At 40.6% G+C, this 23,788-nt stretch overlaps 1 protein-coding gene across 1 annotated transcript in view; it reads left to right on the top strand.

The window, feature by feature from the left end:
• The window catches only part of LOC145392221 (ficolin-1-like), a 105,380-nt gene that overhangs the window by 26,495 nt on the left and 55,097 nt on the right, over positions 1 to 23,788 (top strand). Inside the window, exon 2 of the mRNA XM_080266677.1 lies at positions 15,234 to 15,685. Within this exon, the coding sequence (XP_080122803.1) occupies positions 15,234 to 15,685 (452 nt within the window). The remainder of the gene's footprint in view (positions 1 to 15,233; positions 15,686 to 23,788) is intronic.

The following is a 23,788-nucleotide window of genomic DNA, read 5'->3' as shown; positions in this document are numbered from 1 at the left end:
AAACCATGTAAATTTATATGCATCCTTGTGTTTGATATTAGAATTAGAAATGCACATCCTCCTTTCCTGACACATCTCCTTTAGTCGCTTCCCATTACCATTCTCTCCTGGTACTCCATTATTACCCATTATGTCATTCACAGGACCAGTGCCTATCCTTCCATTCATGTAGCCCGTTACAAGCACTTTATAACTCCTGGTCATTTCCCCTACTACTTCATTCAGCTCATTCCAAAACCTGTCTTTTTCTGTCTTACTCCTGTCCTCACATGGTGCATACACTACAATCACTGCCACTTTCACCTTGTCAGACTTGAACTTGACATACATACTGTACATCTCGAGATGACAGATCTGTAATCTCTCATTCCACTCTGCCACACTTCATTCATCAACAAAGCAACTCTTTCCTTGCATGAATGGGCACACATTTTACACCCTGCCACTCCTCCACTCCACACACTTACATCTTTCTTTCACACAATGCCATCACGGCATGTTTCGCACTCTTAAACACATTCACCACTTCTACCCTCTTGCTCTCCTCATTCACACCTCTCACATTCCACATGGCCATGCGAATCTGCCCATTTGGTTGGGGCCCTGGGCAGGTATTGGGCCGTCCGAGGTTCTCCGAAACGTTTGCCATAATTTAGTGACTTTAGATAGTGGAATCTGTTCGACAGTTAACCCGACCAAAAACGGTTATATGGTTATCACCCAGCGCTGTAAATGGCTCCTTGGGTACAAGAAACCATTTGGCTTGTCACTTAGTGTAGAGACCATAAGGCAACACTACACTGAGTAAGTGGATGGTGGACGTCCCCACATACCAGACACACAGACACACACACACACACCTATCTATCTATCTATCTATATCTATATCTATCTCTCTATCTATCTATCTATCTATCTATATCTATCTATATATATATATATATATATATATATATATATATTGTGGTAGGTGGGGGCGCTCACGATCCACTCACTCGATGTAGTGCTGCTCACGGGTACCTGCCCTTTCCTCTCCTCATTCCTTCTTTCCTTCCTTCCTCCTCTGTCTTTCTTTCATTCTTTCCTCGTCCTTCCGCCTACGAGTCACTTTACACTCCCCCTCCTGTCTTTCTTTCCTTCATCGCTCACCTCTTTCTTCTGCCTATGGGTGGCTCTACACTGAGTGACAAGCAAAATGGTTTCCTGTACACCAGGAAACTATTTACTACACTGGGTGGTAACCATATAATCAAAATATGGTGCCTGATGGTTTAGTGGGTAATTACTGCGTTCCATTCGGATTGAGCCGGTGAAAGTTTATATCCAAGGAGTGCCTTAGGTTTATTCCTCACGTAATGCCGCTCAGGGATGATTAAGGCTGGTCAGTTTCATCTTATTTTTCAGGACCAACTTACCTAGTTCCGGGCTTCAACGCTCCTCATGGGGCAGCACTGGATTAGATGATGAATGATGATATACCTTCTTTAATATCTTTGGCTTTAGTTTGGTCTTTCACCCAAGTTGATCGTTTCCAGGCTCTTTAAGATATCCCGATACTGACCTTTCCATTACCCTCTAAGAACGGATTAGTATATTTTCCATAGATTTTCTTAGAGTTCCAGGTCTCAAAACCGCACGTCATAGCTGCGATTATACATTCGTTATATATTTTTCGTTTGAAACATATTGCTAAGCTACTTTTCATAATGTCCCTATGTTTACCAAAGGCATTCCATCCAATTGTAATGCGTCTTTTTATTTCGTTATCATGGTCTTTCGTTAATTTTTGTATTTGCCCCAAGTAATTGTGCTCATCGACTTCTTCAAGACTTTCTTTGTTTATTCTGATGACGCTCTTTGTTGCTTGTGGATTAAACATTAGTTTCTCTGGTTCATCTTTAGCCCTACTTTGTGAATTTCTCTGTTCAGGTCATTGAACATTTCTTGCAGGGTCTCTGCTGTTTCTGACATTAGAGCAATGTCAACTGCAAATCTTAAATGGTTTAGCTTCTCTTCATCCATGTTCCTCCTTTGTTCTCTTAGTCTAGCCTTCTGAAAATACTTTCTGGGTATGCTGTAAATAATTTTGGTGAAATTGTATCTCCTGACGCACGCCCTTCTCAGTCTTCAATTTTTCCGAGTCTTTATGTAATTTAATTGTAGCAGTTCCCTCTTTATACATGTTTTCGAGCAGTTTTACAATGTTCTCATTTTATTCCTTGTTCTCGCAATGAACTTATAATTACTATGTGCTCCACTGAGTCAAGAGCCTTTTCGTAATCAACAACACCTCAGCACAGTGGTTTATTATATTCTGTAGCTCTCAACTACCTGATTCACTGTGTTTAGACGATCAGTAGTCGAGTACCCGCTTCGGAATCCTGCCTGCTCACGAGGTTGGTTTTCTTCTAATTTCGTTGTAATCCTGTTCGTAAGGACTTTTGTGAAGAGTTTGTAAATGACTGATTAGAAGCTAATGGGTCCAAAGTTACTAAGGTCTTTTTAGTCGCTTTTTTTTTTTTTTTAACTAAAATAACTGTTGCATTATACCATGTTATTTGTAATTTTCTTTTTTATGCAGAGTAAATCAGTGGGCAAGCCTGTTTTGTACTTCCACTTCTGCATCCAACAGTAAATCTGCTACTATTCCGTCTCTCGGAGCCTTCCCTCTTTTCATATTTTTTAGAGAAATATTTAATTCTTTTGGTGTTACCTCAGGTATTTCACTTGTGTCGACTGAAAAGTTAGCTATTGGTACTACCGTTTTTGATGCATACAGTTCTTTGTAAAATTCTTCAATTCTCTTCACCATCTTATCTCCGCATTTAATGACTTCACCGATTTTGTCTCAGTGACATACTTGTTGCTTTCCTAGTGCCATTTTACTTCGAACTCATTTCAGACTTGTTTTCCTTTTTTGATGGTTTCTTTGATCTGATCCATCTTTCTCTTTCTTTTTTCATCTCTTTGTCTCTTGCTGATAAGCTTATTTAATTCCGCTCGTTCTGTTTCATCTTTCTTTGTTTTTACTTGCATTTTCTTATATATATATATATATATATATATATATATATATATATATATATAGATATATATATATATATATATATATATATATATATATATATATATATATATATATATATAGATAGATAGATAGATAGATAGATAGATATAGATAGATAGATAGACAGATAGATAGATAGATAGAAAACAGTTAGATAAGGAGGCAATGAATGTGATTGTGTGCAACACATATTTTAGGAAAAGAGTGAGTAGGTTGACTACGTACGAGGCTGGCAGAAATAGCAACCAGATAGCCTATTTTCTGTTCACGAGGGCTTAGGAGGTTAGTGAGAGATGTTAAAGTTATAGGGTGCGAGGAGTGTGTGCAGGAACACATGCTATTAACATGTGACACGGTGATTAAGGAGCAAGTGATGAAAAAGAGGACCTATGCATCTATAAGGAAAATATGGAAGTTAAAAAACGAAGCAGTAAGAGATGCCTTCTGTAGCGAGATGAGAGTCGTGGCTGAACAGGGTGACGTGGACGTAAGTGTTAATGAACAGTACACCGTCCTCAAGACCAACCTCTTGAGAGTTACTAATTATGTTAATGGACAAGTGGCCCACCAAGACATAAAGTGACTTGGTGGTGGGATGAGGGTGTGGAAGCCGCAGTTCAGGAGAAAAGAAGGCTTTTCCAAGAATGGAAGAAGGGTGGTAACAAAAAGGAATATTTGGTTGCCAAGCGTAGGGCTAGAAAAGAAGTTTACAGGGCGAAGTCTGAGTCACAGATACTTTTACTTAATAACCTAAATCGGGTGGAAAGGATGAATATGATTTTGAAGGAGGCCAATCAGATGAAGAGGGAGAATATCATAGGGGAGCAGGGTGTGAAAAATGTTGAAGGAAGGGCTGTGGTGTACAGTAGGGATATTAAACAGCATGGGGAGAACATTACAGCCGGTTGTTGAATGAGGAGTTTGACTGGGACAGGGAAGGTTTGGAGCTTGCAGATCCAGTATTTGGCCCTTGGCCTTTGACTGACGCTGGTATTGTGAGCTGGACAAGAGGCAGGATGCAGGTAGGGAAGGCAGCAGGTGTATCTGGGTTGACTGCTGAAGTGTTGAAAACCTCAGGAGATATAGGAGTGAGGTTAGTCACTGACCTTATAAATACGCTTATATATGAGTGTGTTGTCCCGGATGATTGGCTGAAGAGTGTAACTGGAAATGTATGCAAAGGGAAGATGATGCCCTGGAAAGAGGAAATTATATAGGTAGATCAGATATTTGTTCTAAGATGTTTAGTGGAGAAGTATCTAGAGAAGGGAAGGAAAGTGTACGCTGCCTTCATGGACTTGGAGAAAGCTTATGACAGAATAGATAGGAAAGGTATGTGGAAGGTATTAAGAATATATGGAGTGGAGGGGAAATTGTTGAGTGCTGTGAAGAGTATGTACGAGGGAGCTAGGGCTACGGTGCGAGTGGATGGTGAGCTGAGTGAGTTCTTTGATCTCAATGTGGGACTGAAACAGGGGTGTGTAATGTCTCCATGGCTGTTTAATATATATATGGATGGGGTCGTAAAGGAGGTACAAGGTAGGGCAGTGGATGTGGGGGTGGCCCTAACGAATGAGGGTGAGATTTGGAAGCTTCCGGTGTTGCTGTTTGCTGATGATACAGTATTGTTGAGTGAAGATGAATGGGAGTTGCAAGGTTTGGTGAATGAATTTGGGACAGTGTGTAGGAGGAGGAAGCTGAAAGTTAATGTAAACAAAAGTAAAGTTATGGTGTTTGAGAGGAATGAAGTCACAGAGTGTGCAGTGAGGTTGGATGGTGAGGATATGGAGAATGTGAGTGCATTCAAGTACTTGGGTAGTGTGATGAGTAAGGATGGAACTTTGGGGGATGAAGTGCGTGAAAAGGAGTACAGCAGGGAAGGAAGGTTGTAGGCATGCTGAAAGCAGTGATGAGAAATAGGGAAGTGAGTATGGAAGTTAAGAAGTCTCTGCATGATGGTATTGTGATCCCTACCCTGACGTATGGAAGCGAGGCGTGGACCTTGCAAGAGGGGAACAAGTCAAGAGTGAGAGCAGTGGAAATGAGTTACTTGAGAGGAGCATGTGGAGTGACATGGAGGGACAGGTTGACGAATGAAGAAGTGAAGGAACGTTGTGGGGTAGATGTGGATGTGGTTGAAAAGATTAGGAGAAATACACTGAGGTGGTTTGGACATGTGGAGAGGATGGAGAGTGAAAGACTGACTAAGAGGGTGTATGTGGGTGAGGTGGAGGGAGGGAGAGGGAGGGGTAGACCGAGGATGAGGTGGAGGGATGGAGTTGAGAGGTATATGAGGGAGGGGGGGGTGAGTTGGGGGGAGGGGAGTCAAATGGTGGGTGACAGAGTGACTTGGAGGCGTTTTGTCTGCGGCCACCCTTTGCGGGATTAGGGCGTCGGGCTATAGATAGATAGATAGATAAAGCTTTTCGTCCAGATGAGGAAGGTAATGGAGAGAGTTCTAGAAGGTATGACTAGAGAAAGAGTAAATACTGATGAGTAGCAGTTTGGGTTTAAGCCTGGCAATGGGACCACTGATGCCATGTACATTGTTCGACAGCTCCAGGAAAAACATATAGGAAAGAAAAGGGAACAGGGCTTTGTTGATTTGGAGAAGGCCTTTGACAGAGTCCCTAGAGAGGTGGTAAGGTGGGCAATGAAAAAGTTTGGGATCAAGGAGTGACTGGTTAGGATAGGTATGACCATGTATGTGGGTGCTTACACCCAGGTAAGGATGACTGGAGATTTGATTGATAAGTTGTCCGTGAATGTTTGTGTGCATCAGGGATCAGTCTTGAGCCCCTTGTTGTTTATCATGGTACCTGAAGCCCTCTCATGTGACTTCAGAAATGGACTCCCGTGGGAGATGTCGTATGCTGATGATTTGCTGTTGGTTGCAGAGAATGAGAGGGAGGTGGAGGAAATATTTAGGAAGTAGAGAGATGGTATGGGACACAAGGGCTTAAAAGTAAATGCAAATAAAACAAAAGTGATGGTATCTAGGGCTGGTGGCGGTACTGTCAAAGAAGAGGGAGAGTGGCCAAGTGCGATTTGTCACAAGGACGTGGGAAGTAATTCCATCTTGTAAAGAGTTTGTGATAAGTGGGTTCATCAGAGATGTTGAGGTATTAGAGGCAGACTGCGAGATAATACTGATTTCATGTGTGTGGGTGTCGGGGAGAGCATGTGGATATTGCCAGGCATTAAAGGATTGAACTTGCTGGTGATTTACTTGAGTGTGAGGAAGAGTTTCGTTATTTGGGAGATATGTTATGTGCTGGAGGTAGGGCAGGAGCTAGCTTTGTGGCTAGAGTGAGTAGTTGGAAGAAGTTCAGGGAGCTGTTGCCTCTCCTGACATTGAGAGGGCTCCATCCTATGGGATCTTTGTATGCTGAATGTGTTAGGAGTGTAATGCTGTATGGTAGTGAGACCTGGGCAGTAAAGGAAGACGATATTCATAAGAACATAAGAAGAGAGGATAACTGCAGTAGGCCGGTTGGCCCATGCTTGGCAGCTGCTAGAAGAATAACTAAACTAATAGAATCAGATAAGGATAACAAAGAAAAGGCTCTACCCTGCCCTCCAAGCCCTCTAGCCGAAGCCGGCAGGAAAAAGTAAAAAAGACCACCTCGCAATATAGAAAAACTGGCATGGACTTTTTACAGGAAAGTGTGAAAGGAGAAAAAGAGACTGTCATAGTGTAATCTGAAATTGAAAAAGAATGAAATAGTACTGGTTACTAGATTTTTTTTCTATACCCACCCCTAATTTGTCAAATGCTTACCTAGCCTATGCTTACAACTCTATTGCCAAACCAATTTTTACCTATTTCCTTACTAAACTGGGATTTTTCTGGTTTGAAACCATTACTTCTAGTTCTATCCTGTATGCTCACTTTAAGTACCTTGCTAATATCTCCTTTATTTGAGGAGTTGAGTTCATTGCCGGGCTAAGCGCCAAAAGTACAAAACACCAGAAAATGCGTTTTAAAGTCTGGCAACTTCAAAACATTGATATCTCGGTAATCGCTTGTGTTAATTTTATGGTTTTTTTTTTTTGTTTTTTTTTATATAGCTTATGGTATTTTCTTTATTGCAATAACTTCTATTTTGCACTATCTGTCATTAATCATGATGATATAGTGTGAAGAAGTAAAATTTTGCCCCCTACTGCTGGACCGATCGGCCAAGGAAATATTTTGATCCTATTAATAACTACAGAAACACATCATAAGATGTCAATAATATATTAGCATAATGTCCCAGGAGTGTCATACTGTGGAATAAAATCAAAGTTCTATGACATAAGTATTATTATTTTCACAATAATAGCAGTTGAAAGGTCGGAAACTTTGTGCGTGTTTTTCTCGGAGTTTTTAACCACCAATAAACATGAACCACATCACAAACATCAAGAAAAACATAATAAATTATTATATTCCTGATAATAATACAAAAGTAAGACAGCATTCAATGTATGAGGACATTATTAGAAAACCCCTGTAACCTGAATGATAAAAAAATGAACCCGTAACCTGAATTTAAAAAAAAAAAAAACACTGCCACGAGTACCAGTAACTTCACAAACACGATGGCAATAATAATAATAGTAATAATGGTTAAAAAATATAATAATAATAATAATAATGAGAAAGCAGCAAGTTCCTATGCTCTACAGCTGCTGGTGGGAGTAGTGTCAGGTGTCACCTTATTGGCCAGCTGCAGTGCAACCCGACTATCTGACTGGCCAGCTTCAAGGGGGATAAGGAATGGGGCTGGGATATAGCCTGGTAATGCTCTCACATTCGCTTCAGCACCACGGGGGGTCGACATAAGGAACATGGGAAAGGCTGAACTCATAGGAAAAGCGACCACACAGCTGGCAGAATTCTGGACCCAGTTGCCCACCTTGAGCGCTAATGAGGAACCAAACTGTTTTTTTTTGCTACTTGGCGCAACGGCGCAACAAACGTCTACTTAACCAGGATTTTGACCCCTTTGTAGGTTGTTTCTTAGCACTTTTTTACTTCCAACTTATAGAGGGATGGTTTAGCTACTTGTTGGTGCATGTAGTTGCTTGGCGGCCATTTTGGCGCTTAGCCTGGTAATGAACTCAGCGCCTCATTTATTCCCTTCATCTACTTATACACGTCAGTTAAGTCTCCCCTTACTCTACGCCTCTCTAGTGAGTGCAGACAGTCTTTTTAGTCTGGCATCATATGACAGGTTCCAAACATCATGTATCTTTTGACATTCTTCTCTGTACATTTTCTAACAAATTTATATCCATTCTATAGCAAGGACACCAAAGTTGCACAGCGTAGTCTAAATGTAGCCATACTACAGTAATGCTAGAGAAAGATGCAATATTATTTTTGATGACCTATTGTTCAGGCTTCTCGATATTCATCCTAGGACCCTATTTGCTTTATTTCTCGCATTAATCCACTGATGCCTTGGTTTGAGGTCTTTACTAACCATAATTCCTAGATCTCTCTCACATTGCAATTTGCTAATTTCTTTGTTAAGTAAGTTGTATTTAGTATCTCCAATGGTCTTCCCTATGTAAAGTCCTGCATATTTTTCAATATTAAAATCCACTTGGCAATTTTTAGACCATCTGGACAGTATATTGAGGTCCTTTTGTAAGTTAAGGCAATCGTCAGTCGAGTTAATGATACGCCCTATTTTTGTATCGTCGGTAAATTTGTTAATACTACTAGTGATTCCCAAGTCTAAATCATTTACATATATATTAAAAAATAAGGGACCTAACACTGAACCCTGTGATACACTGCTAGTTACTAACCCCCAATCCGACTTAGTTCCATTAATTAATACTCTCTGTTTTCGTCCCTTCAGCCAGGATTCTATCCATTTTAAGATATCGCCGTCTATACCGTGTGCTCGAATCTTTCTAATTCACCTTTCGTGTGGGATCCTATCATAAGCTTTACTGAAGTCCAGATAAATAATATTGTAAGCTTTATCGCTATCTACAGCCTCATAGACCTCCGAGAAGAATGACAAGTTTGTGAGGCAGGATTGTCCTTGCCTGAATCCGTGCTGACTTTCATTTACAAGATTAACTCTTTCTAAGTGTTCCCTAGTTTTACTTGTTAAATTTGACTCTAGCATATTTCTCACTATTGAAATTAGGCTTATTGGACGATAATTCTACGTAGATGCTTTGTTACCCTTTTAAAAAATGGGCACTACGTTTGCTGTCTTCCAAGTCTCTGGAACTTCTGAAATCAGTCATTAAATATCGTTGAAAGTAGCTGACATAAATCTTTTGTTTTTTTTATAATTTTTGAATATATATCGTCAGGACCTGGCGTCTTTTGAGGTTTTAACTGATTATTTTCTTCCAATACGTCCTCCTTACTAATGGTTATTTTACTAAGACTTTTCCGTATTATCATCGTAAATATCTGCTGCTTGAGGGACCAGGTAAAGATTTTCCTTGGTATATAGTACAGTATACTGATTATTTAAGATGCAGCTTATTCCTTTATCTTCACTGGTAATGTTACTTAATTCTGTTCGCAGGCTCAAACGTAGAGAAATGGCAATGATTAGGTGGAAGTGCAGTGCATCCTTGAATGCACGGCCTAGGAGGGCTAGGTTTACGATGGAAGAGTTGAGAGATAGGAATGGACTGGAGTGTATTGATGCTGTGATGAGGAGAGGTAGATTGAGGTGGTTTGGGCATGTGGAGAGGATGGGAGATGATAACTGGGTGCAGAAAGTGAGAAGTGTTGATGTTGGGAGTAGGGTAGTGAGAGGTAGACCGAAAAAGACCTGGGACTAGGTCATTGAGTGTTACCTCAGGGTTAAGGGGCTACATAGGAGAGCTGCCAGAGAACGAGCAGCATGGACAACCCAAGGTCGTCTCTATGTGAAGGCCTGGGGGTAAGACCGATGATGTCACAGGATGAGTCAGACCGCCTCGCTGCAGCTCGCTTGCTACTGTCGGTCTTACTACTTTCAGTGAACTTCCGATAATCCAGCATCCAATGGTTCGAAAAACCTGATGGTTCGGAATTTTCAACCCAGGGTAATTTTTAGCTTTTTAGGGTAAAATAATCGAGAAAAACGGGAAAAAATCGAAAAAATGTCGAATAGCCGAAAGCGGTGCACCGATCTATGCAATTCCGCACCCACGCCGACTACACTACACTACACTACACTACACTACAAAGGTAACTAAAGAAAACTATAATTTTTAATTATTATATTATAATTTTCTGCGTGTGTTTTCAACATTTTCAGGTACCTGTCTGATAGTCCGACAAATCTGGCAATCCAGAAGGTCCATGGACTATTGCCATCCGGACTGAAGGACTTTTACTGTATCTCCTCCCTTCCTCTTACATTTATTGACTACCTCATTATAACTCTTCCTCTGCCAGCACTTACCCTTGGCAAGTATGATAATATTTTTCATTAGGTTAGGTAACACCAACACTGTAAAGGGAATTAATAATGCTACTGAGGCTTAGTATGTTTACTGTAAGTAGTAATGGGTGTAGGACTACTGTCTGTAGAGAAACAGAACTTTACAAAACAGAAACAGTCTAGTCCTATCTAATTTAACAAAACAGAAATAAAAAAGAAATGAAACAAACTTCTATCATATGCTTTTTACAAAGTTGGTATCATTTAGAATGTGTAGGGATTCCACCAGTTTATTTTAGGGTATTTTGGGAAGATAACTATGGTATGTTTGGCTTGGTGAACAGTGTATGTGTACACTTACAAGTAAAGTGATCAAGGCAGAAATAGAGGACAGTTAATGAAGTTAGAAAAGGAAAATGCTAAGCTAAGAGTAGAACTCACAGAGTACAAAAAAAAAAAAAAAGACTTATGCTAACTATTAATGGAGTAATCCAATAATGGTTACTGCAATATTTTCTAAAGCATCTGACTCCTCGAAAAAGTGCAAAGTAATACAAGCATTAAGATATTTCAATATACACCCATTGATAATTAATTAACAAAGTATATACAGGAGACAAAGACTATGTTAAAACTGAATAATGATATTGAAAAAGACAGAGATAACCAGTGGAATAAAGCAAGGTTGTACTATATCAACAACCTTCTTCAAGTAGTAACATATAGCTATGATATTATTAAAACTAGAAGAAACAAAAATAGGTTACGATGACGAACCCTATTATATTAATACATTATTCTCTGCTGCTGATGGCATAATATGACAATCGGCCATTGACAATTACTCCACACCCATTGATAATTACGCTATTTAGCAAAGTATATATCGGAGACAAAGTCTATATTAAAACTGAATAGTGATATTGAAAACGATCGTGATAACCAGTGGAATAAAGCAAGGTTGTACTGTATCAACAATCTTCTTCCCATTAGTAACATATAGCCATGATATTAGTAAACTTGAAGAAACAAAAATAGGATTTGATGAAGAACCCTGTTATACTGATACATTATTCTTTGCTAATGATGGCACAATATGTCACATTCAGTAGATGATACTGATATCAACTATAATACTGTAATACTGAGAAAGTCCCCTCGCACCTACGTTTGCACCAGAACTGTTGAAACAGAACCGTAGAAACATAAATAGAACGTGGTTAATAGAATCTTCAAGCATAATATTCATATTTATTCTTATGATTAAAAAGAGACCTTGCAAAGTTACTAGATACCGGTATATTTCACTAGGCCTACCGGTAGTTGTCTAATATCGTCGTTACTACAGTCCTCAGGTGGGTCATTAAATAACCACTTTGTTTTTTTTATCCTAAATACTCTAGGTGTATTATGTACTATTACTACTACTACTACTACTACTACTACTACTACTATTATTATTATTATTATTATTATTATTATAATTTATTGCCCTACAGAGATTTTGCCTTGTGGTCTTCCATAGGTACAAAAGCTTACAAAGAAGAGATGTTAACCTAATAGAATTGTATCACTCAAAGAGCAGCAGTGTGCTAAATCATTTATATCCTAAGACAAAGATTAAGCTGAGGGATTCTACTCCACTGGTTATGTCTTACGACTATGATCACAGCTGAGGGACTCCATTACACTGGCTGCATCCTAAAACTGGACTCCATTGCACTAGTTATATCCTAAAGCTACAAACACAGCTGACAGATTCCCCTGCCCCATTACAGCTTAAGACTAGTCACCATTCCATTGCCCTGGTGCAATCACAGCTGAAGGACTCCGTTTCACACTTAGGTATTTTTACATGCTGTTAATAATTCTAATACTGGATGAAACAGAGGAACTTGCAGTTCTACAGTACTTTGAACTGAACTTAGCGTTTTACCAGATGGTAGCACATCACAACTAGGATGCAATGGGTGATCCGAATCATTCCTAATAACTTTATATCTCTGAATAACAGCTTGCTTATACAAGTTTAGTAACGATTTCACATTCGTAAACCTCATTTTACTACATGCCTTTAGGATTTTATTTAGTTTCTTCTTTGAGTCTATGCTTTGTTTCCATACCAACAACAAGTGTCGAAGGACAATAGAGACTGAACAATGCTTTCATAGAATAGTTCCTGTATTTTGTGATCTACTCTCAGTTTATTAAGTTTCCTGACCTAAAACATTCTGGAATTTGTCTTATAAAGTGCTTCCACATATGATGGAAAACTAAAATTTACTACATTGATGGTACCCAGCTACTTACATTCGTGCACATTCTTTATATACTCAGAGCTAATCATCAAGGACTGCTGTGCTATTGGCGTCTTACTGAAATCACATACTATTTGCTTAGTTTAGCTGATATTGAGCTCCAAGAAGAATCAATTGTATAAAAAGTAAACAAAAGTGGTGATAGCACACAACCTTGTGGGGCCTCTGTGTTTATAATTCAGTTTCGAATTTTTAACCTCGGCATAAATTTCACATATTGGGGGTCTATGGGACAGGAAATCATGAATCCACGAGACAAGACAAGATTAGAGTTTACATTCAATGAAATCAGTTTCTTCATCAAAAGATGGGGCTGTATATTGTTGAATGCACTTGAAAAATCAATAAATAATATTTTTGCAAAGTTCTTAACTGATCTGGTGTTGACATTATTCATAAATTTTAGAATAAAATTCATGATTGATAGTGTTGCATCTTCAATGCACCTTTTTCTCTGTAAGCAAACTGTAAAGAATCCATATTATATTTAACCTGTTCATACAGTATTTTCTTGATCATATGTTCAAGACGTTTCATAAAAATACACGTCAAAGCCACTGATCGATAATCATTATGGCATTTTGGTGTCCTGGTTTCTGGAACAGGGACTGTCCCATATGCCTCGTTTAGAGAGCACCGAAATATTTTACACAGAATTAGAGCAAGTTGTTCCTTACAGACTGAGAAACCACCTTTGCACTTAATTTATCAGGTCCAGCCTCTTTACCACATTTCACCTTCTTCAGGTTGTCCGTGATGTCTTTTTGACTTAAAACCATCTGCTCGTCTTTTTTAGTTTTCAAGAATTCAGAGATGGTGTGTTGGTGTATGGAAAAGTCATGGATGGCAAAACTACGGTAGAAATTTAGTTCATTACAATAAATTTCAAGATTCTTTACATCTGGCAAGCCTGTTTCCTTTGTGAAACTAGTGAGTTTCCTAAGACCACCCCAAACTGCCTTTGTGTCATACCTAAATAAATTTTCAATTTTCTCTGAACACTTTTTTTTTTTCTTTTGCATGAGACAATCATAGTTTTTTTTTCCTGTAAAGGTTATTAAATTTGTCCTATCGCTGCCTACAACACAACGTTTCTTCTCATTCGACAATTGTTTAAGTTCATTTGTGGCCAAGGGTTTGTTATTTGGGTAGCATTTAGTTGGTTCCACAATATCATCACGAAATGTATGAATTTAGGGCATCAACATTGTGATCAGTACCAGCATTTACATCATACAGCACACTCCAGTCAGTCTGATCTACTGTTGTTTGCAGATGATACTGTGTTGTTAAATAACGACGAAGGGGAGCTGCAAGGCTTGGTGGATGAGTTTAGGAGAGTGTGTAAGAAACGGAAACTAAGGTGACTGTAGGGAAGAGTAAAGTTATGGTCCTCGAAAGAAGTGAAGTCAGTAAATGTTCAGTGAGGTTGGATGAGGAGGAAATGGAAAATGTGAGTGCATTTAAGTACTTGGGTAGTGTGATGAGTAAGGATGTAAGCTTAGAGGGTGAAGTGCTTGAAAGGGTACAACAAGGAAGAAAGGCTGCTGGTTCCTTGAAGGCAGTGATAAGAAACAAGGAAGTGAGCGTGGAAGTGAAAAAGTTACGGTACTACATGGCAGTATTATGATACCAGCTCTAACGTATGGAAGTGAAACTTGGAACTTGGTGGAGGGACAGAAGCCAAGAGTGAAAGCAATGGAAATGAGTTATTTGAAAGGAGCATGTGGGGTCACATGGAGAGACAGACTGACAAATAAGGAAGTGAAGGATCATTGTAGTGTGGATGTGGATGTGATAGGAAACGTTAGGTGAAACACACTGAGGTGACTTGGCCATATGGAGAAGATGGAGAGTGAGAGACTAACGAGGAGAGTGTATGTGAGTGAGGTGGAAGGGGAGGCCAAGGATGAAATTGAGGGATGGAGTGGAGAGATATCGGTATATGAGAGAGGGGTGTGTGAGCTAGGAGCAGGGCAGTGAAATGGCGGATTTGTTTGTGTCCACCCATTTCGGGATTAAGGCCTCTGGCTATATATATATATATATATATATATATATATATATATATATATATATATATATATGAACAAAATGTGGATGCTTCATGTATGCTCCTGATCTATGTCACCCACACACACACCCACCCACACACACACCCACACACACACCAGTAAAATAGCACTAATTTAGTTTTTGTCTTATAATGGCCAGAAAATTTATTTGTGCTCAGTTTAAAGTATGGATCTCATAATGAAAGGGTCAGAATCAATCCCCGTTAGTATGTCATTTCCATGATCCGTTTTATGTTTTATTTCTTTAACTATTAGACTATGATATTCATCTTATGCGAGCCCACTGGCTATTTTGATGCATCAGGTTTCAGAGATGTTCTTGGTTCATCCCAAGCTGTTACTTTAAAATATTTGTAATTAATTGTTGATACCACAGGAAATGCGTGAGAGTATGCAGGAGGTGAAAGAGGCCATTAAGGAGCTGAACACGTGGCGGGCGCGACCCCGGCACTGCAAGGATCTGTTGGCATCTGGTGACAGTGGGCGTGGCGTGCGGCAAGTGTATCCCTACCCTGGCCGCCCTTACGACGCAGCTACTGTTTTCTGTGACCACGTCGTCGACGGTGGCGGCTGGACCATTTTCCAGCACCGGACCAATGCCACCACCCGCGAGGACTTCTACCGAACCTGGGTCGAATATCAACTTGGGTTTGGCAATTTGGAGGCCGAGTTCTGGCTGGGACTGGACCTGCTTCACACACTCACTTCGTGGTCGTTGCAAGAGTTGAGAGTGGATCTCGCAGATTTTGATGGTCAGCAACGTTTTGCCAAATATGGCGTGTTCAGTGTTGCTCCAGCCAGTAGCAACTACCGTCTTAGTATCGACAGGTGAGTACAAGTCTTTTTTTTTTTTTAGGTATGTATTTATAATCCCAGAATTTGTGGTGACAAATAAAATACATCCATGTCTCCCTGTCCTCTGACATCAGGTCACCTTTTCATGCTTATACTTCTCCGTTTCCTCATCCTTCTGTCCCATTCTCTGTCACTCCCTAACCCTCCTCACTTCACTTTGCTCACATACACTCTACTGGTCGGTCATCTCCATTCAGTACACATAACCAAAGCATCTCAAGGTATTTTCACATTGCCTTTCAGTATATCTCCTTTGCTTCCATCTTTGTATGTCTGTCTCTGCCCAAATCCTAAGATTAATGATTTCAGCTCCTCTCACACCTAGCTTATGTCGTTGAGTCCAAGCTTCATTTTTTAATGTTAGAGTTAAGGTCACAAAAAGGTCTTCCCACGGCATTTTTACTTCCATTCTAACTTCCATAATCCTTATCACCAGTTTTGTGCACAGTACCTGCTGAAAGTAGTGACACTAATGCTACCACTACATGTATCAAAATGTAGTGCCACTACCACAAATGCTACTTTTATGGAAAAGTAATGCACTACAGCTATTCTAGCCATTAAAATTATTTTTAATCACATAGGTTGTTAAAGATAATATTTCTGCAGTAATTATACTACAGCTATTCATATTGGTGCTCATATCAGTAAAGAACAACTCATCCAAGATGCAGGTTATGGCTTTTATTTGTTGAAACCCAGTATTTTCATTGTGTATTAAATTCATTCACAGGAAATACACGGACATGAAAACATTATGACTAAGCCTCATGAAAATTAATGCCCAATTCAATTCTGCTTCAGTTAATCTAAGTTTACCTATGTATATAATCAATGTCTATCAGGATATAGGTTATCCCTTACTATAATCGTTAATGATTTCACAGGAAATTAATATTGCAGTACTTCGAATGAAGAAATATTATGAACACTAACATATTAGCATATTTCAAATAAATACCAAATCATGTTCCTTCACTAACAAAAAGATTATTCATTACCAAAATTGCAACAGATTGGTTATAAAAAATTCAAGATGCCAACCTTACTGACGGTCTACTGGCATTTGGCGCACACCAAACTCAGACTTGTCCGATTTGGCCTATCTGTATAACACTATCTATCTATCTATCTATTGCCAGACGCCTCAATCCCGTTTGGGGTGGCCACAAACAAATCGCCTCCAAGTCGCCCTGTCCCCCGCCATTTCACTGCCCTGCTCCCAACTCACACCCTCCTCTCTCATATACCTCTCCACCCATCCCTCCATCTCATCCTCGGCCTCCCCCTCCCTCTTCTCCCCTCCACCTCACTCACATACACTCTCTTCGTCAGTCTTTCACCCTCCATCCTCTCCACATGGCCAAACCACCTCAGTGTGTTCCTCATAACGCTTCCTATCACATCCACATCCACACCACAACGCTCCTTTATATCCTCATTCGTCAGCCTGTCTCTCCACGTGACTCCACAGGCTCCTCTTAAATAACTCATTTCCACTGCTCTCACTCTTGACTTGTGTCCTTCCAACAACGTCCAAGCTTCACTTCCGTACGTTAGAGTTGGTATCACAATACAGTCATGTAGTAACTTTTTCACTTCCATGCTCACTTCCCTGTTTCTTATCACTGCTTTCAAGGAACCAGCAACCGTTCTTCCCTGCTGTACCCTTTCAAGCACTTCACCCTCCAAACCTCCATCCTTACTCATCACACTACCCAAATACTTAAACGTACTCACATTTTCCAATTCCTCACCATCTAACCTTGCTGTACATTCACTAACTTCATCTCTCTCAAAGACCATCACTTTACTCTTCCCTACATTCACCTTTAGGTTCCGTTTCTTACACACTCTCTCAAACTCATCCACCAAGCCTTGCAGCTCCCCTTCGTCTTCACTCAACAACACAGTATCATCTGCAAGCAACAGTACAGGGAGTTTCCAAACACTATCCTCCCTCACCAGGGCCACTCCAACATCCACTACCCTACCTTGTACCTCTTTTATTACCCCATTCATGAACAGATTGAACAACCATGGAGACATGACACATCCCTGTTTCAAACCAACTTTCAAAGAGAAAAATTCACTTAGTTCACCATTCACACGCACTGCAGCCTTCGCACCATCGTACATACTCTTCACAGCATTCAACAACTTCCCATCTACTCCATATATTCTTAACACTTTCCACAATCCTTGTCTATCCACCCTGTCATATGCTTTCTCCAAATCCATGAAAGCCGCATACAACTTCTTTCCCTTCTCTAGAAACTTTTCCACTAAAGATCTAAGAATGAATATCTGATCTACACAACCTCTTCCCTTCCTAAAGCCTCCCTGTTCTTCTTCAACTAATTTCTCTGTTCTTTCTCTAACTCTGTCAATAAGTATCCTACCATACACTTTTCCTATTATACTAAGAAGACAGATGCCCCTATGATTACCACACACTTCTTTTCCCCCTTTTCCTTTGTACAAGGGAATAATTATACCTGACTTCCAATCCTCCGGGACTCTACCTTCCTCCCAGGCCAATCTGCACATCTTCCACATCCATTCTACTACTATCTCTCCCCCATGCTTCAGCATTTCACCACACACTCCATCAATTCCTGGGGCTTTCCCCGATTTAACTTTCTTCATTGCTTCCACAACTTCTATCCTACTGATTTCTTCCTGTCTTCTCACCTCCCTCCTTCTCCCAGCCATTCCCCAGCCACTTATACTCGCATTACTTCCATCCTCTACATTCAACAATTCCTTAAAGTGTTCTCTCCATCTGCTCACTTTTTCTCCCTTCTCCACTAGTAATCTACCATTTTTATCTTTCACTCCCTGCTAACTTCACTTCCACCCTGTCTTACTCTTTTCACTTCTCTCCAGAACATTTTCTTACAGTCCCTCCACTTTACACTCAAATTCCTTCCAAATTCCTCATCCACTCTCTTCTTACTCTCTCTTACTAATCTTTTCACCTCTCTCTTCCTTTCCACATATAACTCTCTCTTCCGCCTCTCAACTTCTTCCACGCCCCTATTTCACATCCATTCATTGTATGCTTTCTTCTTTTGTGCCACAGCCTGTTTCACCTCTTCAGTCCACCACGCTGTTCCTTGCACCCCCCTCCGCCTTCTCTTCCTTCCACACACCACATCACATGCTGCACATATTTCTTCTGTAAATATCTTACACACACCTTCCACGTCTCCCATCTGCTCCAATTCATATTTGCCCAATCGTTCCTCCACTTCTCTCTTATACTCTGCATTTTTCTCATCCTCTTGTAACCTTTCCACTCTCCTTGCAACTACTCCTTCCTCTCGTCTTTCCCTTTTTCTATTCCTCCATCTCACTTGCATCCTAATTCTGGCCACCACCAAGTAGTGGTCAGAAAGTCCACTCCCCCAACCTCTATACACTCTTGCATCCTTTACACATCTTCGCATCCTTTCATCCACACACACATAATCAATCATTGCCTTCCTTTCATTCAGTTCACCACCCACCCTTCTCATCACTCGCCATGTATACCTGTGGATCATTTTATGCCTGAAGAGGGTATTGGCTATCACCAACCCCCTCCCAGCACAAATGTCCACTAACGCACTCCCATTCTCATCTATCTCGGCAGGCACACCCCACTCACCAACTATTCCATCCACCTTCACATTACCAACTTTACCATTCATATCACCAATCAAAAACACTCTCTCATTCCTTCCAAACTTTTCCATGCACATTTCCACATTTGTTCAGAACTCTTCTCTCACTCTTCTAGCACGATCTTGCGTTGGCGCATACACACACACAATCGCCCACATTTGTATTCCAACTTTCAACTTTACCCACACAATCCTTGACCCAACTGATCCATACTGTCTTATGCTCTTCTTCCATCTTTTACTCACAACTATACACACTCCTTCCTTTGCCCTCTCATTCTCATCTACTCCTGCACATTTACCCCACCCATACTCCCATTCTCTCACACTTTCTCCTCTCCATTTTGTTTCAGTTATTCCAGATACATCCACTTTCGCACCCTCAAGCACCTGGACAATCTCTCTCTCTTTCACCTCATCATTCGCTCCTCTTACATTTCATGTACTCATTACCAAGTCCTTTGTCCGGTCCTGGGTCGTCATCGTTTGGTCAGTCCTTGTCCGAGGCTTCTTGTTTGTTTTTTTTGTTAGTTGTTTTCCGGGGAGGGGCACTAACCCTTCGCCAACCCTTTTAGTCGCCTTTTACGACAAACAGGGATACTGGGGGAGTATTCTTGAAAAACCCCCTACCCCCAGGGGGGGTAGGGGGGTTTTCAAGAACACGACAAAAAGCAGCTGGTAGCAGGTTGCGTTCGATTACATCAGACGTGTAGCATTGCTCCTGTTTCACCACACTGATAAAAAGTAGTGCACCATAGCAACTCGTTACTACAGAATGTAGTTCTGGGTCCTGATTCACCAAGGGGTTCATAAGCTGAGGTGCCGAACACGAATTCGGTACCTCAGATCACACGCTGCTGAGACGCCAGAAAAAACTGCAGTTTGGTACTCACTACAGTTTTCAAAGTTGCCTAACCCTGCAAGTTAAGATATATATATATATATATATATATATATATATATATATATATATATATATACATAGAGAGAGAGAGAGAGAGAGAGAGAGAGAGAGAGGTGGGGGCGCTCACCATCCACTCATTCAGTGTAATGCTGCCTTGGGTGTCTGCCCTTTCCTCTTCTTTCCTTCCTTCCTCTTCCATCTTTCTTTCATTCATTCTTTCCTCCTCCTTCTGCCTGCAGGTGACTTTACACTCCCTCTACTGAATTTCATTCATTCTTTCCTCATCCTTCTGCCTATTAGTGACTCTACATTGAGTGACAAGCCAAATGGTTTCCTGTACACCAGGAAACCGTTTACTATGCTGGGTGGTAACCATATAACCAAATTATGGCACCTTGTTTATTGGGTAATCAAGACGCTCCAATCGATTTGAGCCTGTGCAGTTTATATCCAAAGGGTGGTTGAGGATTATTGCTCATATTATGCCACTCAGGGATGAGTGAGGCTAGTCACTTTCATCTTAAATGTCAGGATCAACTTTCCCAGCCCTGGGCTTCTACTCTCATGGGGAGACATGGGATTGGATGATGGATGTATATATATATATATATATATATATATATATATATATATATATATATATATATATATATATATATATATATGCAATCGTTAGAGTTACTAAAAAACTCGGTTACGGCAGACACAAATACATTAATTAAGTATATTCAGAATTATAGAAATATAGACTCTAAAGAAAATCAAACCACAAAACAACCAAACTCTCAGATACGTGGAAACATTTGAATTCTGTAAGTTCGCCCCCCCCCCCAAATCTAGATTATATGTAAACGCAATATAATCATTATAGAGCACTTAATTCACCCAAAACATCTAGACACATTAAACACACATGTAACATAGCATAAATTATACATAAAAATAAAAGAATTCACTGCCCTAGAGAAGCACTATAAGAGAGCATATGGGGGAGACGGTGCCTCAATCGGTAGAGAGGTGGCCTGCAGTTCTACTGGACCCAGGCTCAAACCCCTGCTGGGGCAGGGAACAGAATAAAGATCTGAATTTCACAAAAAACAGACTTTACCGATCTACCCGACATGCCGTAAAAATCCCCCTGCTAATACCATTTCGCCAGTCCTGTATGAGACAGTCCTAGCATGTATTCATAATGGACGGTGAGTGTTAGCGCTGAAGTGGTGACATGTTGAGGTGTATGGTATGAAGGAGGACTATTGGCCCTTGGGAGCAGGCTGTGAAGCCTATGTCCAGAAGTGGACACACAAAAAAATAAATATATGGGAAGTGAAGACGGAGCGTAAGTACACCCAAGGTCCACTCAGCTATCGAGCCTACAGTATGCAATGACTCTCTAGAATGCATTTTATTTTTTTTTGCCCAAACGATGACGACCAAGGACCAGACAAAGGACTTGGTAATGAGTACATGGAATGTAAGAGGAGCGAATGATGAGGTGAAAGAGAGAGAGATTGTCCAGGTGCTTGAGGGTGCGAAAGTGGATGTATGTGGAATAACTGAAACAAAATGGAGAGGAGAAAGTGTGAGAGAATGGGAGTATGGATGGGGTATATGTGCAGGAGTAGATGAGAATGAGAGGGCAAAGGAAGGAGTGTGTATAGTTGTGAGTAAAAGATGGAAGAAGAGCATAAGACAGTATGGATCAGTTGGGTCAAGGATTGTGTGGGTAAAGTTGAAAGTTGGAATACAAATGTGGGCGATTGTGTGTGTATGCGCCAACGCAAGATCGTGCTAGAAGAGTGAGAGAAGAGTTCTGGACAAATGTGGAAGTGTGCATGGAAAAGTTTGGAAGGAATGAGAGAGTGTTTTTGATTGGTGATATGAATGGTAAAGTTGGTAATATGAAGGTGGATGGAATAGTTGGTGAGTGGGGTGTGCCTGCCGAGATAGATGAGAATGGGAGTGCGTTAGTGGACATTTGTGCTGGGAGGGTTGGTGATAGCCAATACCCTCTTCAGGCATAAAATGATCCACAGGTATACATGGCGAGTGATGAGAAGGGTGGGTGGTGAACTGAATGAAAGGAAGGCAATGATTGATTATGTGTGTGTGGATGAAAGGATGCGAAGATGTGTAAAGGATGCAAGAGTGTATAGAGGTTGGGGGAGGACTCTGACCACTACTTGGTGGTGGCAAATTAGGATGCAAGTGAGATGGAGGAATAGAAGAAGGGAAAGACGAGAGGAAGGAGTAGTTGCAAGGAGAGTGGAAAGGTTACAAGAGGATGAGATAAAGGCAGAGTATAAAAGAGAAGTGGAGGAACGATTGGGCAAATATGTATTGGAGCAGATGGGAGACGTGGAAGGTGTGTGTAAGATATTTACAGAAGAAATATGTGCAGCATGTGATGTGGTGTGTGGAAGGAAGAGAAGGCGGAGGGGGGTAAGGAACTGCGTGGTGGACTGAAGAGGTGAATATGGCTGTGGCACAAAAGAAGAAAGCATACAATGAATGGGTGAGAAATAGGGGCGTGGAAGAAGTTGAGAGGCGGAAGAGAGAGTTATATGTGGAAAGGAAGAGAGAGGTGAAAAGATTAGTAAGAGAGAGTAAGAAGAGAGTGGATGAGGAATTGTGAAGGAATTTGAGTGTAAAGTGGAGGGACTGTAAGAAAATGTTCTGGAGAGAAGTGAAAAGAGTAAGACAGGGTGGAAGTGAAGTTAGCAGGGGAGTGAAAGATAAAAATGGTAGATTACTAGTGGAGAAGGGAGAAAAAGTGAGCAGATGGAGAGAACACTTTAAGGAATTGTTGAACGTAGAGGATGGAAGTAGTGCGAGTATAAGTGGCTGGGGAATGGCTGGGAGAAGGAGGGAGGTGAGAAGACAGGAAGAAATCAGTAGGATAGAAGTTGTGGAAGCAATGAAGAAAGTTAAATCGGGGAAAGCCCCAGGAATTGATGGAGTGTGTGGTGAAATGCTGAAGCATGGGGGAGAGATAGTAGTAGAATGGATGTGGAAGATCTGCAGATTGGCCTGGGTGGAAGGTAGAGTCCCCGGAGGATTGGAAGTCAGGTATAATTATTCCCCTGTACAAAGGAAAAGGGGAAAAAGAAGTGTGTGGTAATCATAGGGGCATTTGTCTTCTTAGTATAATAGGAAAAGTGTATGGTAGGATACTTATAGACAGAGTTAGAGAAAGAACAGAGAAATTAGTTGGAGAAGAACAGGAGGCTTTAGGGAAGGAAGAGGTTGTGTAGATCAGATATTCATTCTTAGATCTTTAGTGGAAAAGTTTCTAGAGAAGGAGAGAAGAAGTTGTATGCGCTTTCATGGATTTGGAGAAAGCATATGACAGGGTGGATAGACAAGGATTGTGGAAAGTGTTAAGAAGATATGGAGTAGATGGGAAGTTGTTGAATGCTGTGAAGTATGTAACGATGGTGCGAAGGCTGCAGTGCGTGTGGATGGTGAACTAAGTGAATTTTTCTCTTTGAAAGTTGGTTTGAA

The sequence above is a fragment of the Coenobita brevimanus genome, chromosome 2, assembly GCF_032717465.1.
Source record: "Coenobita brevimanus isolate Jiangsu-jjx chromosome 2, ASM3271746v2, whole genome shotgun sequence".
Lineage (NCBI taxonomy): Eukaryota > Metazoa > Arthropoda > Malacostraca > Decapoda > Coenobitidae > Coenobita > Coenobita brevimanus.
The sequence above is the reverse complement of the archived record's forward strand: the minus strand, read 5'-3'. Positions and strand labels throughout refer to the sequence as shown.